This window comes from Buteo buteo, chromosome 23, assembly GCF_964188355.1.
Source record: "Buteo buteo chromosome 23, bButBut1.hap1.1, whole genome shotgun sequence".
NCBI classification, from domain to species: Eukaryota; Metazoa; Chordata; class Aves; order Accipitriformes; family Accipitridae; genus Buteo; species Buteo buteo.
Window position 1 is genome coordinate 17751339 of NC_134193.1, and position 17061 is coordinate 17768399.

General features: G+C 64.2%; 1 protein-coding gene across 3 annotated transcripts in view; it reads left to right on the plus strand.

Moving 5' to 3' along the window:
* The window catches only part of HMCN2 (hemicentin 2), a 38607-nt gene that overhangs the window by 19799 nt on the left and 1747 nt on the right, over positions 1-17061 (plus strand). For 2 of the 3 annotated variants that reach the window (XM_075056112.1, XM_075056113.1), the window contains 43 exons: positions 476-667; positions 1108-1281; positions 1689-1802; positions 3074-3216; positions 3392-3542; positions 3770-3988; positions 4222-4335; positions 4402-4589; positions 4756-4852; positions 5115-5276; positions 5669-5782; positions 5900-6031; positions 6538-6681; positions 6783-6942; positions 7324-7448; positions 7533-7716; positions 7902-7999; positions 8317-8589; positions 8689-8879; positions 8954-9035; positions 9318-9454; positions 9582-9723; positions 9941-10088; positions 10345-10472; positions 10600-10756; positions 10874-10995; positions 11238-11402; positions 11492-11599; positions 11689-11823; positions 12112-12246; positions 12371-12561; positions 12882-13095; positions 13284-13418; positions 13489-13679; positions 13767-13848; positions 13997-14266; positions 15047-15196; positions 15387-15524; positions 15682-15803; positions 15907-16144; positions 16277-16339; positions 16435-16563; positions 16683-16988. In XM_075056112.1, coding sequence (XP_074912213.1) covers positions 476-667; positions 1108-1281; positions 1689-1802; positions 3074-3216; positions 3392-3542; positions 3770-3988; positions 4222-4335; positions 4402-4589; positions 4756-4852; positions 5115-5276; positions 5669-5782; positions 5900-6031; positions 6538-6681; positions 6783-6942; positions 7324-7448; positions 7533-7716; positions 7902-7999; positions 8317-8589; positions 8689-8879; positions 8954-9035; positions 9318-9454; positions 9582-9723; positions 9941-10088; positions 10345-10472; positions 10600-10756; positions 10874-10995; positions 11238-11402; positions 11492-11599; positions 11689-11823; positions 12112-12246; positions 12371-12561; positions 12882-13095; positions 13284-13418; positions 13489-13679; positions 13767-13848; positions 13997-14266; positions 15047-15196; positions 15387-15524; positions 15682-15803; positions 15907-16144; positions 16277-16339; positions 16435-16563; positions 16683-16988 — 6663 coding nt within the window. The remainder of the gene's footprint in view (positions 1-475; positions 668-1107; positions 1282-1688; positions 1803-3073; positions 3217-3391; positions 3543-3769; positions 3989-4221; positions 4336-4401; positions 4590-4755; positions 4853-5114; positions 5277-5668; positions 5783-5899; positions 6032-6537; positions 6682-6782; positions 6943-7323; positions 7449-7532; positions 7717-7901; positions 8000-8316; positions 8590-8688; positions 8880-8953; positions 9036-9317; positions 9455-9581; positions 9724-9940; positions 10089-10344; positions 10473-10599; positions 10757-10873; positions 10996-11237; positions 11403-11491; positions 11600-11688; positions 11824-12111; positions 12247-12370; positions 12562-12881; positions 13096-13283; positions 13419-13488; positions 13680-13766; positions 13849-13996; positions 14267-15046; positions 15197-15386; positions 15525-15681; positions 15804-15906; positions 16145-16276; positions 16340-16434; positions 16564-16682; positions 16989-17061) is intronic. The other variant, XR_012654192.1, reaches the window with a different exon arrangement.

Consider the following 17061-nt stretch of genomic DNA (forward strand, 5'->3'; position numbering starts at 1 on the left):
GTGGGAGATGGGAGTCGGGGGCAGCTGAGCTGAGTCTCCCTTTGGGGTGTGGAGCAAATGGACGGCTCCAGTCAATGACATGAGAATAGCTGAAATCGGCTGAAGAGTTTTTTTGGGATAGTTCCTGCCTTTGCGGTTGGGCTGTCCTGGAAGCGCTGGGGAGGGGGCGCCCACGCGGGGAGCTTGTTCCACAACGTAAGCTCCAATCTTTCCCAAATGGAGCTAAAATTCCTCTAATCTGGTTTCTCCTTTAGTGATGGGAGTAATTAATCATCTCCTACTCAGGACAGTTCTCTTTCTTCTTGCTGGCTCATCCAGCAGCCTCTAAAAACCTGATCCAGATCATGATAATTTTGGATTTGGGCTGATGTCCCTGCTTCCCAGAAAAGCTCTGGCGGAATGACCCTGGTCAGGCTGTGCTCACGCACGGAAAAACTTTGTATGAAGGCCAAAACCTGCTTTCTACCCTACACAGGCAACCCCCAACCTAAGATCACCTGGCTGAAGGATGGCCACCCTCTGCCCAGCGGAGACAACTTCTCCGTCTCCCCGGATGGCTCCATGCTCCACATCCCCCAAGCCTCCCTGTCTGATGCTGGCCGCTACTCCTGCCTGGCCTCCAGCTCTGTGGCAAATCAGACCAAGCACTACCTGCTAGATGTTTTTGGTACGAGATGCCTTTGGATGGAGGCAGACTCTCAGGTGGGAGCAGGGGACGTGGACTTAGAGGGCTTTTTGATTGCCTGCCCCAGGTAGGTGGTGAGGATCCCTTAGTCCTACAGCCAGCAGCATGGCATGAGGTCCTGGACCTGTCCCAAAGCCCTTGTGAGACCTCTTGGAGGAACATAAAGGGTCCATCTAGTGCAGGTTCCACCTCTGATGATGGCTTGTGGGAAGGGGGAGTGTGTCTTCTGTCCCCCCTGTGTTTTTGGAGGGCAGCAAGACAGGGCAGAATCTGAAGCTGGGCTTGTGCTGTACGTGCTGTGCATTTCACAGGTGGGCAAGCCCAACTCCCAGAACTCATCATGGTCTCTGGTGGGGGGATGAAGCATTGGGAAGCCCAAGTGGGTGCTAATGCCGATCTGAAACACAAACACATCTCTGCAGCCAGTCCTACCTTTGCTGAAGATGCCCATGATGCTGCTGCAGAAGAAGTCACAGTGATCATCAACAACCCCATCTCCCTGGTCTGCGAGGCTCTGGCACACCCATCTCCCAACATCACCTGGCTCAAGGACGAGGTTCCCCTCAAAGCGTCTAGAAATGTCCTTCTGCTCCCTGGTACTATGCTGGTGTCCATTGGCTCTGCATGACCACGGTGGCCCCTTGCTGCATGACTGGGGGAGTGAGAGCGGGAGCAGGGTCTTTTCTTGGTCTGGCTGTGGTTCAGGGCAGTGGGATGGTGAGAAGTCATCATCCTGCAGGACCCGAGGGGCTCAGACCATCGGGTGGATGCTGCTTTTCCATGTGCTGCATCATCTGATAATAGCTACAGCCTCCTCAGCAGCATCGGTGAGACAGCACTGGGTTTTATAAGCCTGGAAACTGGGCACTAGAAGAGCATTAGGCCCCCTCAAGTCAGGCTTGCAGGTGATCAGCAGGTCCTTCAAGATACCTTCTCGTGCTGCATGGGGTTAGACAGCTGTGGCTGTGTGTGGTGACCCTCTCAGGAGATCCCCTTTGCCCAGGTGGCCACGGGCTGCAGATCCTGAATGCCCAGGAAGAGGACGCGGGCACGTACAGCTGCGTCGCAGCCAACGAAGCCGGCGAGGCCATGAAGAACTACTCCGTGAAGGTCCTGGGTGCGGGAGCTCTCCATGTCCTTCCTAATTCCTGCAGTGACCCCACCACTGTAACCGGGCCAGTGCCCCTTCCTTCCCTTCCCATCCCTTCATCCTGGGGAAATGCACCTATGCACATATCAGCACGTGGCCACAAAAAGCCTCTGGTCTACCCCAGGGAGGGCAAAGGAGTTATAGAATCATAGAATGGTTTGGGTCGGAAGGGACCTTTAAAGGTCACCTAGTCCAACCCCCCTGCAATGAGCAGGGACATCTTCAACTAGATCAGGTTGCTCAGAGCCCCGTCCAGCCTGAACTTGAATGTTCCCAGGGATGGGGCATCTACCACCTCTCTGGGCAACCTGTGCCAGTGTTTTACCACCCTCATTGCGAAAAATTTCTTCCTTGTGTCAAGTCTAAATCTACCCTCTTTTACTCTTTTAGTTTAAAACCATTAGCCCTTGTCCCATTGCAACAGGCCCTGCTAAAAAGTCTGTTCCCATATTTCTTATAAGCCCCATTTAAGTACTGAAAGGCTGCTATAAGGTCTCCCTGGAGCCTTCTCTTCTCCAGGCTGAACAACCCCAACTCTCTCAGCCTGTTGTCACAGGAGAGGTGTTCCACCCCTCTGACCATCTTCATGGCCCTCCTCTGGACCTGCTCCGACAGGTCCATGTCCTTCTTATGTTGGAGGCCCCAGATCTGGACGCAGTACTGCAGGTGGGGTCTCAGCAGAGTGGGGTAGAGGGGCAGAATCCCCTCCCTCGACCTGCTGGCCACGCTGCTTTGGATGCAGCCCAGGATACGGTTGGCTCTGTGGGCTGTGAGCGCCCATTGCCGGCTCATGTCCAGTTTTTCATCCACCAGTACCCCCATGTCCTTCTCCACAGGACTGCTCTCAATCCTTTCATCCCCCAGCCTGTATTGATACTGGGGGTTGCCCCGACCGAGGTGCAGCACCTTGCACTCGGCCTTGTTGAACCCTATGAGGTTCACATGGGCCCACTTCTTGAGCTTGTCCAGGTCCCGCTGGATGGCATCCCGTCCCGCAGATGTGTCAACCGCACCACTCGGCTTGTTGTCATCTGCAAACTTGCTGAGGGTGCACTCAATCCCACTATGTCATTGATGAGATATTAAACAGCACTGGTCCCAGTACAGAATACCCACTTGCCAAGGGTTCATCTGGGGGTGTCAGCAGTACCCCAAGGTGCTGCCTGTTGCTGAATAGGGTAGAGCAAGGGCACTGGGGGCTCTTCTCTTATCCCAGCTGTGTCGTTTCTCCTTACTAGTTCCTCCTTCAATTGCCAGAGATGACCTTTTGGGGGAATTTGCTGTGAAAGAGGTGAAAACCAGGGTCAACAGTACAGTGATGCTGGAATGCGAGACCTGGGCTGTGCCCGAGCCGACCATCCAGTGGTACAAGGACAAGCAGGTGAGGTCCTAACTGCAACCAGGGAGAAGCTGCTGGGTTTGGGGACCTTTCCAGGTAGGTGGAGTGGGAAGACACCCTTTATAAGGCTGGCTGGGCTCCATCCCACTCCTGGGTGTGTAATCCTCCTCCTGCTCTTCTGTTTCTTTCGTGCCTTGGGGCTGGGGTCCCCACGCAGCTCCTGGCAAGTGCCGGCCACCTCCAGATCCTCAGCGAGGGGCAGGTCCTTCAGATCAAACCAGCCGGCGTCTCGGATTCGGGGCGCTACACCTGCGTGGCCACCAACGCTGTGGGCGAAGACGATAGGGACTTCATCGTGCATGTCCAAGGTGAGCCTTGGGCGGCCAGCCAGTGCCCAGAGCAGCGGGTGTCTCGGCAAGAGGAGGGGTCCTTGGTGGGGTCCGTTGTGGGAGCAGAGCAGGGTGAGCAGGAAGAGTTTGTATCTGTTGGAAAATAAGCATCTCCTCAGCCCCGGTCAGGCCTGGGCAGATACTTCGGTTGCACACAGGGCTGTGAGTCCCCGTTCCCTACAGCTGACCACAGCCTGTCCCCGCAGTGCCACCCCTCTTCCAGCAGCAGACAAGCCCCAGCGAAGCCCTCGAGATCTTCTACAGGGAGGAAGACCAGGATGGGGAGGTGACGGAGCACCGGCAGGCTGTCCTCAACCAGCCCACCGCACTCTACTGCGACACCAATGCCATCCCACCTCCCCAGCTCACCTGGTACAAGGATGGGGAGCCCCTCTCCCCCGGCCCGGGGGTGCTGATGCTGCTAGGTAATGGGAATGGACCCTCATTCTGGAGTTTGGGGGGGTTTCCTGCAGCAGCTTTGTGGGTTGAGAGCATCCTTAGCATGGAGAAGGTTGGATCCTGTCCCGCAAACAGCAGGCATGGGACCTGCAGGGTCGCTGGGGCTGCATAAGGGTCTGCACAGCGAGGTTGGAGGGGACCCTCCGACCCCCCGCGGAGCCCTCCCCAGCCCTTGCTCCAATCCTGCCCTGCGCCGCAGGGGGCCGGGTGCTGCAGCTGCCCGCGGTGCGGGAGGAGGACGCGGGCAGGTACACCTGCGAGGCGGCCAACGCGGCAGGACAGGACCGCCTGCACTACGAGCTGGAGGTGCTGAGTGAGTACGGGGCCGGGGCGGGGGGTGGACGGAGGCACGTGGCAGCCCTATAACCGCTGCTTCCAGCTGCCCCGGCCATCCGCGGCGGCACGGAGGACCTGGCCGAGGAGATGACGGCCACCGTCAACGGTACCGTTCGCTTCAATTGCGAAGCCAGCGGGCACCCAGCGCCCACCGTGTCCTGGCTCTGGAACGATGTCCCCGTTGTGGGTGGCCCACGGCACCAGCTCCTGGAGGGTGGCACAGTCCTGCAGGTCGGTGTGCCCCCGGGCAGGGTGGCTGTGCCGGGGGGGGACATGGGAGACACCGGGTGGAGGGGACGGGGCACTCTCCCCTCCCCAAAGAGGAGGCTGCCCTAGTCTTGCCAGGTGCTGAGGGTCCCCATGGGAGCCCCAGCGGGGATCTGCTCCCCCTTTGCAGGTGGCTGCGGTGGAGGCGGGTGATACCGGCAGCTACACGTGCGTGGCCGAGAACCCAGCCGGGTCAGCTGAGAAGCACTTTGCCCTCACCGTGCAGGGTAAGGTATCCCCAGTGACCCTTCCCCAGGTCGCTGATTTACCCCACTCCTCCTCCTCTGCCAGCTGGAGTCTCCCGTGGCTCCTGAACCCCGTGGCTGCCTCCGTCCCCTCGTGCTTGTCACGCTCACCCCAAGCGAGGAGGTCGAGGTGCCGGCACGCTGAGCAGGCGAGATGCTCGGTGTGCGTTTCCCCCTGGGGAGACCTCAGCCTCCGTGGTGACGGTTCTCCTTTGGCACTGTCTTCTGGGCTGTGCTGGGGCAGAAGCTCCCTGGATTTTGGGCACAAACCCCGAAAGCATCGATGGCGTCATCAACGGCAGCGTCTCACTGGCATGCAACGTCCAAACCCACCCTGCTGCAGAGATCACCTGGTACAAGGATGGCCGCATCCTGCGGCTTGGTGAGGAGGTGACTGTCACCCCAGGTACGTCGGGATGAGCACGGATGACAGCCTGTCCCCCGCGGCACAGCCACCAGCTCTTGACGGCAGGCTCTAACTCCTCTAATCCGCCCCTCGGGACTTGAGCTCAGACTTTTGGCCGCACCACACGCTAACAACTTGCTGCCGAGGGATTCCCTCTGGAGACGACTAACGGCTGCATCCTGCAAACTCTGCGCTGTTGCTCCCCAGGAGCTCAGCACCCTTTTCTGCTGTGCACAGTGACGCCTCGGACCTCAAAGAGAGACTTTGATGGCCAGACGCCTCTTGCATGGAGCTTGGCCGGCTGCTGGGTGATGGGTCAGCTTGCCGGTGCGGTGGCCCAAACCCGGTCCTGCTCCAGCCTGCCCTGACTCCCTGCTCTCTGCTTCTTCTAGGCTCACGGGTGCTGCAGCTCCCTCGCCTGCAGCTTTCCAGTTCGGGCACATACACGTGCGTGGCGCTGAACGTGGCCGGCCGGGATGAGAAGCGCTTCATCCTCACTGTCCACGGTAAGCGGCGAGGCCTCGGCCAGGAGCTCTGTCCCCGAGCGCGCACCGACGACCTGATGGCAAACACCATTCTGCGTGTTCCTGCTCACACACCCCATCCCCGCTCCTCATCCTCAGAGCCCCCAGGCATCCAGGACCCAGAGCAGGAGGTGCTGGACGCCGACATGGGGAGCCCCCTCGTCCTCACCTGCCAAATCGCTGGCGTGCCCGCGCCTGCCGTCACTTGGCTGAAGGATGGGAACCCGCTGGGTATGTCCGCGGGGGGATGCTGGGCTGCGCTGCCATCCTGAGCCTCGGTGCTGCCCCGCCTGAAGCCGTCCTGCCTCAGTTTCCCCATTTCTCATCCTGCTGCAAGAGACCCGCAGGGCCTCGCAGGGGAGGAGGCAGAGCACGAAGAGGCTGGCATTTTCCCTGCGTGTTTTTAAGAGGCCTCAGATTCGTTCCTGAAGCTGAAGCAATGGGATGTGGGCATGGGATGTGATAGAGGGATGTGGGGGTGAGGTCTCTGGGTACCACCCCCTGGGTTACCTGCTGGGACAGGGGTTCACCCCCAAACCAGGGGCTCTTTTCTCCTAAAAAGCTCCAGCAACACACAGTGCAAACACCCTGCTCTGCAGAGCCCTGACCTCTGCTTTAACAATATGTCCCCAAACCTGGGTCCTGGGGGTGGGAAGGGGGGGGTGCATGACCGCATGCCTGGGGAGGGCTTGGCAGAGGAGCGCTGCGGCAGCCTCCTTCACCCCGTCTCCTCACAGAGAGCAGCCCAGAGTGGGGTCTGGTGTCCGGGGGGGGCCAGCTGCTTCTCAGCCCCCTCCAGCCCTTCCACCAGGGCCGATACACTTGCCTGGCGCGGGGCGCGGGCACCGAGATGCGCAAGGACTTCATGGTGCTGGTGCGAGGTAAGGCTTCCTCAAGGTGGCAGGGGTCCCTGCGGGCTCTCCCTCGGAGGGGAGCCTTCCTCCCCCTTCTCTTCCTCAGCCTCCCGCTCTTCTTGGCGCAGTGGCACCCCGGATCGCCAGCGCGGGGGTCCCCAGTGAGCACAGCGTGCTGGAGGGCAGAGGAGTGAGACTGGAGTGCCGGGCGGAGGGGCAGCCCACCCCCCAGATCTCCTGGCTGAAGGACGGGCAGCCTCTGCGCCTGCAGTCCCCTTCGCATGCCCGGTGAGTTTGGGGGGGGGACACGGACCACCCCACAGGCTAGCCACGGCACAGCCCTATCTGTGCCTCAGTTTCCCCATGTGCAAATTGCGGTGCAAGGCGGGCTGGGGTCTGCTGCTTCTCCCCCCTCTCCCTGCTTGGGCTGGGACATGCTCGTCCGAGCTGTTTGCTGGGGAACATCATCCTGGGTAAAGCCCTGGTGTCCTGGATGGTGCTGCAGCCTGGCATGGTCACTGTCACCCTGGCAAGGTCCCAGCTGCTGCCCTGGCCTTGCAGCATGGCCCAAAACCTGCAGCTTGGCTTGCAACCAAGCACAGAGCGTCTCTGCTCCGTGGGCACGTTAGGGATGGACACACAGGTCACCGTCCCCTCCTCCCCGCGCAGGATGTCCCCGGATGGCAGCTCCCTGCTCCTCGAGGGGCTCCAAGCCGCCGACTCGGGGGCGTACACCTGCCTGGCCCGAAATAGCGTGGGCGAAGATGCACGGCTGCACACGCTGAGCGTGCTGGGTGAGCGGGGCCGGGTCCTGCGGGGTAGCGCCAGGGTCACCCATCCCCAACAGCACCCGTCAGCCCCTCTGTCCCCTCGCCCAGTCCCCCCCACCATCGAGAGAGGTGCCGACGACTCGGAGGTGGTCCGTGGGATCCTGTCCGCGGCGGTGACGCTGGAGTGCCGGGCACGGGGGTCGTCTCCCCTGCACGTGAGCTGGCTGAAGGATGGGCTGCCCCTGCGCCTCTCCCCCCGCGTCACCCTGCTCTCGGCCGGGCACGTCCTTCGGTAAGAAGCGACCCTGGAGCGATGCTGGGTGGCAGGCTTTGGGGCTGGTACCCAGGTTTGTGCGCTGGGATGGCCGTGGCTGCACCCTAAGGTGGCTGCATCCCAGTGTGGAGAACTTGGGGTGCAAAGGGGGGACCTGGAGCTGATGGCTGCTCCCTATCTCCATGCCCCACTCCATGGGGTAGGATCTCCCAGGCACAGGTTTCTGACGGCGGGCTCTACACCTGCATCGCCTCCAGCCGGGCAGGAGTGGCCGATCGCAACTTCGTCCTGCAGATACAAGGTACGAGGCAGCCAGGGATTTGGGGACAAGAGAGCGGGGGGCACCCGGGCACTAGTTTTGCTGGGAGAGCACGTGTTGTTCTTTGCGGCCCCGTTTCTGACGGGGGGTCCTGAGCCATCCCTTGGCCACCGGGGTGGGCTCGGAGAGGATGAAGCGAGGCAGGACCAGCCCGAAAGCAGTCCCAGAGCACCCTGCAGGGAGGCTGAGCCACATCTGGGTGCTTGCAAGACCCCAGGGAACTGCCAAACCCATCCCCAGCGCCTGGGGACCCGACTTTGCTCCCACGGCCCCACTAAGGGGAACCGCTCCCTCCCCAGTGCCCCCCGTCCTGGAGAGCCCCGAGAGCGGCGAGGAGCAGATGGTGGCCGAGGGCTCCGATGTCACTTTCAGCTGCGAAGCCACCGGGTCCCCAGCACCGGCAGTGACCTGGCTGAAGGATGGCGAGCCCCTGGGGCGGCGGAGCAACCAAGCGCCCGGCAGCCCACGGCTGAGCCTGGCAGCCGTGGGGCTGGCCGACGCGGGGGTGTACTCCTGCCTGGCGGCAAATGAGGTTGGGGAGGCCAGCAAAACCTTCCACCTCCTGGTGATGGGTGCGTGTCTTCCCCCCGGGGATTTGGGGAGGGCAGCTTAGCCAATTTTGGGGGAGCAACGAGGGGATGAGCCCACCCGCCTCACCGTGCGCCTTGCAGAGCCGCCCCGTGTTGAGGCTGCGTCCCATCCCACTGAGATGTCCATCGCCGTGGGCACCCCGCTAGAGCTGGCGTGTGTGGTGACGGGCGTCCCTGTGCCCACTGTCACCTGGGAGAAGGATGGACGGCTGCTGGCAGGGCCCTGGCTTGTATCCGGGAATGAGAGCACCTTCCACATCGAGAGCACTAAGGTAGGGGGTCCTCTTCTCCCCACCTGCACCTTGTTTTCATGCCTCAATTTTTTCCCTCTCCTGGCTTTGTGTAGGTGGCCGATGCTGGCTTGTACACCTGCCTGGCTGCTAGCCCTGCCGGGGAGGACAGCAGGAGCTTCCACGTCAGCATCCAAGGTAGCGTGGCCCCAGTGGTGCAGCGAGGAGGGTGCTGGAGGGGGTGCTGCAGGGCGGTCAGAACTCTGGGGGACCAGAGAGCCGGAGCATCCCCTGCGTCCCTCCTTGGGATTGCTGGGGAGTGGATGGGGAGAGCGGTAGGGGCTGGAAGCCTCCAAAGCGGGGTCTGGAGCGCAGCGTGGTGGTCCTGCAGAGCGGGGGTCTACGCATGACTTATGGGGACAGGTATGGGGGTGCCCAACCCCCGCGGCACCCCCGACTCACCTGGCACGTGTCCCACAGCACCTCTCAGCATTGCGAGCGTTGGAGAGACCCCCAGCATCACCGCTGTGGCGGGGGGGCAGCTCATCCTGGAGTGCCCTGAGGATGCTGTGCCACCCCCCCACATCGAGTGGCACCGGGAGGGGTCCCCGCTGCGGGTAGGTGTGATGGGACCCGGGACGGTGCACGGGCAGGCACTGGGATGCACCTTCACCCGTCCCGTTAGACTCGTGGTGGGGGCGATGCCTGGGGAAGCTGCTGACGGGGGGGTCCCGGGGCTGTTAGGAGGATGCCCGCAGGCAGGTCCTGGCCGAGGGACGGTTCCTGCAGATCCAGGCCGTGGGGCCGGCGGACGGCGGGGAGTACAGCTGCAGGGCCACCAACGCGCTGGGGGACGCCGGCCTGCGCGTCCAGGTGGAGGTTCTCGGTGAGTGCCACCCCGCCGTGGGGCTTTGCTGGCGGCGAGTGCCAGCTCCTTCCCTGTTCGTTCAGGGATGCGCGATATTATGGGGCGTCCTACCGTCAGGGTAATGGGAAGGCGGGGTTGGGTGGTCCCCAGCCTCCAGCGCTGGGCTGGGCTGACGTCGTCCATCCCCTGAGCCCTGTCTCCGACTTTCTGCGGTGCTGGTCGGGTGCTGCCGCAGTGGCCCCAGAGATCCAGCCGGGTCCTGAGGAGGCGAGGGCGCTGCTGAACGGCTCGGCGGTGCTGCCGTGCCGGGCGGAGGGGTGGCCCGTGCCCCGGGTGACGTGGCGGAAGGACGGACGGCTCCTGCCCCTTCACGGGAGCGACAGGTACGAGGCTCTGCGGGTTGGCGACACCAAGACCCGGGTCTCGGATCACGCCACCCTCCACACCAGTAGGTGTTTTGGCGTGCCTGGAGCAGGGACAGCACTGTCCCTCCACGAAGAGCTGCGGTCTGTCCCCACACCAGCTCAGCAGACACGTGCCACGTGTGGCTGCAATGGCATTTGCCACCTTCCCTGTCCCTGTGCGTTGCAGCCCGGCCGTGCAGAGCCCCCATGGGTCTCCTTCGCTCTCCCTCCCCAGGCTGCAGCTCCTGCCAGGCGGCTCCCTGCAAATCGACCCCGTTCAGGTCCAGGATTCGGGCTATTACCTCTGCATGGCATCCAGCCCTGCCGGCTCCGACTGGCAAGGCTTGGACCTCCACGTGCTGGGTAAGCAGAAGAGCCAGACGGATCCCTCCTGGGCTCACCCCTCTGCAACCTACCGCTGCTGGGCTGCTCTCATCGGTGCAACGATGTGCTGCTGTCCTCTGCTTATCACCGCCATGCCCTTCCGCAGTCCCTCCTTCCATCACCCCCGGGCCCTTCAACCTCACCCTGCTGGCTCAGCAGCCGGCCACGCTGGGCTGTGATGCCTGGGGATCCCCGGAGCCCCACATCAGGTGGGAGAAGGATGGCCGTCCCCTGAACCCACACCTCCCACCCGGCGCCTACAGGTACCTGCAGCGCCGGCCACCTCGCCCACCGAAGGGTCCCGCCGTAGCGTGGGGTTTGCCTTCTCTCGCTGCTCCCCATGGGGCGGGCTGACCCCGAGGCATGTTCTGCCCACGCAGCTTGCAGTCCTCGGGGTCACTGCTCATCACCAGCCCTGGTCCCCGGGACGAGGGGCGGTTCGAGTGCATCGCCACCAGTGCCGCCGGAGAGGCACGCAAGGTCTTCCTCGTGTCCGTCCACGGTGAGCTCCTGGGGGCCGTGAGTCTTGCCGAGAGTGGCTTTCCCAGGGTCTGTCGCCACCTTGGGTGTGATGTGGGGGTGCTCCAGCCCCCCCCGGGGTTGGGTCCCCTCTTAAGGACTGGGCACGGGGGTGGGCAAGAGGGGAAAAAGAAACAGAAATCCCTGTGCCCATGTGCACGGGGATAGAATCCTCTTCAGCATTTGCCATGCAGCCCCGCTCACCTCCCTCCCTCGCCTTTCTAGTGCCCCCCACCATTGCCGATGACCTTACGGACGTGGTTGTCGCCCGGCTGTCCCCTGCGGTCCTCACCTGCTACGCCTCCGGCGTGCCCCCCCCCACGGTGTCATGGACCAAGGAGGGGGCTCAGCTGGGCAGCCGAGGAGGGGGCTACCGTGTCCTACCCACAGGTAGGGGCACCGGCCAGCGCAGCCCCCGGCGGGGCGGTGGGTCCCCGCCAGCCGTCCCGTTGCCTCCCCGCTGCCTGCTGTCTTCCCAGGGGCCCTGGAGATCAGGCAGGCGCTGCCTGCCCACGCCGGCCGCTACACCTGCACGGCGAGGAGCGCCGCGGGCACGGCCCGAAAACACCTCCGCCTCGCGGTGCACGGTACGCGCGGCTCCCGGCGGTCCCGCTCCCTGCCCCTTTGGCCCAACTTGGGGGACCCCCGGCGGGCAACGCTTCCCTGCCGCTCGCAGAGCCCCCCGCCTTGAAGCCCTTGCCTGGCATGGTGATGGTGATGGTCAACGCCAGCGCGGTGCTGGCCTGCGAGGTGACTGGGGTCCCCCGGCCGGAGGTCACCTGGCAGAAGGATGGCGTCGGCGTTGCCGGAGGTGAGCGGGAGCCCGCTGGAGGCTGGCAGAGCCCGCGCTGCCCGCCAGCCTTTGCGTGGGGGGGGAGATTTGGGGGTTGCAGGCATCCCAGCGGGGTGCTGGGTGGCACTGTGCGTGGGTCCTCCTGGCTCCCGGCTGCCGTCCAAGGTGAGCTGGCGGAGCCGTTCCCCGGGGACTCGCAAGAAAAAGGCACTTTGGCAGGGAATGCAGTCCCTGCGCACCGTCCACCCACGCCCCAGCACGGCTGCGCTGCCCCATCCTGCCCTTCATTCCTGCCCATCCCCGCAGGGCCCGGGCTGAAGGTGCTCCCCAACGGGCAGCTGCATCTCCTCCGGGCATCCCCAGGGGATGCGGGCACCTACCTGTGCGTGGCTCGCAACCCCTCAGGCACCGCTGCGGGGAGGACCAGGCTGATCGTGCAAGGTAAGGCAGCAACCGGGGCCCCAGCACCTCGCCCTCTCCTCCGCTCGGCTCCTTCCCCGGCACCTCGCGGTGAACCGTGGCCATCAAGGCGTGAGCAAGTCCTTGTTCTCCTTGCCCCATCCAGTGCCCCCCGTCATCGTGGCCGGCCCGGCGGAGCTGGCTGTCCTGGAGGGGCTGGAGGTGTTGCTGCCCTGTGCTGCCCGCGGCATTCCCGAACCTCGCGTGTCCTGGAGCCGGGAGGGAGCCCCGGTGCGGGGCGGCGGGGGGAAGGCCACCGTCCTGCCCTCCGGGGAGCTGCTGCTCCGGGACGTCCAGGTGAGCACCGTCCCCTCCTGTGTCTTTCTGCAGTGTCTTTTGCTGCGGAAAAGAAAGGCCAGGTTGTTCTGCGCCGTGCCACGTCCCCGGCTGCTTTCAAAAATATTTGGCAGAGGGAGAGCCCTGTGCAGTAGTTTGCAACAGGCTGGCGGGTCGGGGCAGTGTGGGTTTGCTAACGTGGGCTGGAAAAAGTGGCTGTGGCCAAGCCGTGGCTTTTTGGGTGCCCAACAGCCAGCAGAGCCATAGCCCAGTGAGCCAGAGCTGCAGCTGGACCCCAGATCCAAGCTGTCCCCCTCTCATCCTCCCCTTTGCCCCCGCAGGAAGGGGATGCCGGGAGCTATTCCTGCACTGCGGTGAACTCGGCTGGGAGGGCTGTCCGCCAGCTCTCCCTCTCCATCCACACCCTGCCCACCTTCACCCGCCTGCCCGGAGACGTCACCCTGAGCCGGGGCGAGAGGCTGGAGCTGGTGTGTGCCGCCGCGGGCAGCCCCCAGCCCCGCGTCTTCTGGACGGTCAACGGGCACCGCATCGCTGGTACGTGGGCAGTTCTGCGCCTGGGCAGGGGGCCGAGGATGCTGAGCCAGCGGGGAGGACGTGATCCTGGCGCCATCCCAGTCCTTGTTCCACCTTTCGGGGTCCCCGCGGTGCCAGCATGTCTGGCTGTGCGGGGTTATAACCAGCTTGTCCCCAAGCATGCTTTTTGGGGGGTTTGCACCCCGCAGACGGTGTGTCGGGGCAGAGCGGCTGGAGCACCCTGCGGCGGGAGGCAGTCACCCGCGCCGACAGCGGGACCTACGTCTGCCATGCCGAGAACAGCGCCGGTGCCATCAGGGCCACCGCCTTCATCTCCATCAGAGGTAGGTGCCGGCAGGGAAAACGGGGTGCCTGGCCAGCCCCCCTCCTCTACCATTCTTCTCCCTTTCCCAGAGGCACCCATCATCCAGGGGGACCCCAGCACCTACCAGGTGGAGCACCCCGGGGGTGATACCCTCCTTGACTGTGATGCCCGGGGCCACCCCGTGCCCCTCGTCCGCTGGAGCAAGGACGGGGTGCCGGTGGTAGCCAGCGGGCGCCTGCGCCAGCTGCAGAACGGCTCCCTGGCCATCCGTGCCACGGGGGTGAGTGGGGCCTGGGGGCTGCCGGTACATTTTGGGGAGCTTTCGTGGCAAAGCCAAGCGCTGTGCTAACGCTATTGGTACTGCTAGAGCACCGACACGGGGCACTACCGGTGCGTGGCGGAGAACGACGTGGGCACGGCGGCGAAGGTTGTCACCTTGGCCCTGCAGAGTGAGTGCTACCCCTCTTTGCACCCTCCTTTCGAGCGACTGCAAATCAGGTCGCCCCTCAGCCCCCCGGACCACCCCTGACCCCCGGGGAACGATCCCAGTGCCGCTGGGATGCTGCGGCAACCGCCCGCATCCCTCTCCCCGCCCAGGTGCCCCCGCGGTGGCGGTGACACCACGAGCGGCGGTGGTGCGCGCCGGGCAGCGGGCGCTGCTGCACTGCGCCGTGTCGGGGGAGCCCACCCCCTCCGTGGAGTGGCGGCGGGATGGACAACCGCTGCCCGAGGGTCCCCGCGCCCGCGTCCTGCCCAACGCCACGCTGCTCCTGCCCGCCGTCAGCCGCCGGGATGCCGGCAGCTACTCCTGCCTCGCTCGCAACGTCCTGGGGTCCGCCGTCGCCCATGCCTCCCTAGCCGTCCAAGGTGGGTGTCCGCCCCGGGGTTTGGGGGGCTTCTGGCTGGCTTGGGGGGCTGGGGCTGCCCGCAGCACCGTTAGATTCTGGGGTAAGGCCTCCTACGCCGTGCTTTGGAGGGATATTGCCTTTCCTCGCTTGCTCGAAACCGCTTGATTCACACTTTAGTTTGCCCTCTCTTCGGCCGCTCATCTGAAGGTCTGAGCCCAGGCAAACCTTTACCCGAGCAGCCGCCACGTGCCAGCCCGCGCCGCCGCTCGCCTTTCCTCAGCCTTCCTGCGTCTGCTGCCCGTGATTAAATTCCCATTTCCCAGGGGCTCTGCTAAACGCGCAGGCACGCTCTCTCCCAGTGTTTCTCAGGAAGCAGAGGGCCGGGCTGCCCAGCAATGCGTAGGAAGCGCCGGGTGCCCTGCGTGCCCCCTGCGCGGCTGCTGGCATTTTGCTGCCAGACACACCAGAGGAGAAGCAAACACAAGCTTGGGGCTGTGGCCAGGATGACGGGGGTTGATACAGAGCAGGGTTTGGGGAGTGTTGGTGCGTGTCGGTGTGCGCAAGGCACGGGGCCACGCTCCAGCATCCCCCGTCGACGTGCTGCCCGGATCCATGGCGTCTTTGGGGGCTGTGCTCGCAGCCAGGTAGGGATGCTGCCTGCCTTGTTCTGGCTGCCTTCACGTCCAGAAAATGAGATTTTTCTCGACACACAACTTATTGAGAGGGGAGACAGGGAAGCACGCCACTTTACGGTGGGATAGCAGCCCCAGCGCCACTGCCCCTGTCCTTTTCGCCCCAGGAGAGCCACGCCGGGTGCGGGGCAGCCTCGGTGGACTCATCAACGCCCACGAGCTTGGTGTCACCTCCCTTGATGCCAGCGTGCTGGATGACCCGCACTCCGGCACCGTCACCGTTCAGAGCAGCATCGGCAGCATCCCACCCACCGTCGGTAGGTAGTCACCCTCGCCCCACGGAGGATTTTGACCTGTATCAGGTGAAAAGCTGCAGGGAAAGATTTTTCCCCGAATTCTGCATGCCAAATCTGTGTCGTGCCCCATGGGAGAGGGGAGACGGGGTGGTTGGGGAGGGCTGGGTGCCCCCTTAGGAGCGTGCTGGCATCTTTTCTCCTTCACCCCCAGGGCCGCTGATGCAGGTGCTGGTCACCATCATTGCACCCATTTACTGGTCCTTGGCGCACACTGGTGGGGGGGCCCCGAGTGGGCTCCTGCTCACCCGGGGCACCTTCCAGCACGAGTCGCAGCTGGAGTTTGCCACAGGTGAGGGATGCCAGGGTGCGTTGGGGGCTGCGGATCCTGGTCCTGCCTGGCTCAGCTTCCATCTCCCCCATACACCTGAGCTTCACAGCCAGAGATGAAGCTGCGTTTGGGGGTGCCACGGGCTTCTGCTCACCGTTTTGCCCCCCATCCCTGGCAGGGGAGCTCCTGCGGGTCACCCACCTCGCCCGGGGCACGGATGCCGCTGGTGCTCTGCTGCTGGACAGCGTGATCAGTGGCTCCGTGCCGGAGAGCATCGGCGAGGCCGCGGTGCTGCTGCAGGTGCCGCTTCTGCCCATTCTCCCCGTGGAGCCACGACTCCCATGCTGGGAGCTTGGGTGAGGGGGTGTCTGTGGCCTGACCCCCCCTCCCTGCCTCTCCCCAGGACTTCAGCGAGCGCTACGTGCAGACAGGCGCGGGGCGGCTCTCGGGGAGCTCGGTGCAGAGCTTCCTGCGGGACGGGCACGTCATCCGTGCCCGCTGCAATCATACCATCGTGTACGACCCCCCCGCGGGCCCCCAGTCCCCGTGGGTGCAGCACGTGCGGGCCAGTGCCATCAAAGCATCCTACAACCCGGCTTCGGAGGAGCTCAGCTTCCAGCTCCGTGCCTCGCTTGACGCGGGTAATAAGGAGATTCCAAGGGATGGGGATGGAGACGCCGGCATCCCTTGTCGGTCCTGGGTGGCTTTAAGGGTGCAAAGGCCACGTCCCTGCAGTGACGTGTCCCTTCTCATCATCTCTGCTTGATTCCCAGGGGCCGATGGTGACCGGTGCCCACTGGGATTCACGCTGGGCCCTGGGCAGCAGTACTGCGTTGGTACGGACCCTTCCCGAGGGGGGCACGAGGGTGGCGAGGGGCACCTGCTGCGTGGTGCCGCCTCCCCGTCCCCCCAACCCCTCTCCGCTCCCCAGATATCGACGAGTGTGCCGAGGGGTCCCACGCCTGCCGCTACAACCAGCTCTGCCAGAACGCTGCAGGGAGCTATCGCTGTGCCTGCCCTCCTGGCTACCACTCACTGGGTGCTGGCTGGCCATGCTTGGGTACGAGCTGGGGTCTCAGGGGACACATCCTTGGGCACAGGGCCACGGTCGCTCCCCTGCCCTGCTCCAGCCTCAGTTTCCCCATCCAGCTGCAAGTCCCCATCTCTTTCCCCCACCAGATGTAAATGAGTGCCTGCAGGTTCCCCCGCCGTGTGCCTTCGGGTGCCGCAACCTGCGGGGCTCCTACGAGTGCCTGTGCCCCCCCGGCAGGACCCTGCTGCCAGGCGGAGACTGTGGCACAGAGGGGGTGGATGGAGGGGGCACAATGAGCAGCGCACCCCGGGACCCCCCCCTGCGTCCCCACCTGCGGGGACGATCCTTCTACACTCAGCTCGCCCTCCGCCGCGTGGCAAAGGCTGCGGGGCTGGGTGCCCGGGACCCCCCCTGCCCCACGGGCTTTGTCAAGAAGAATGGCACCTGCACCGGTGAGTGTGCGTCGGGGAAGGGCTTTGCAGGGAGTTTGGAGGCCGCTTTGTGCCTAAAAGGCAGCTCCTGTGC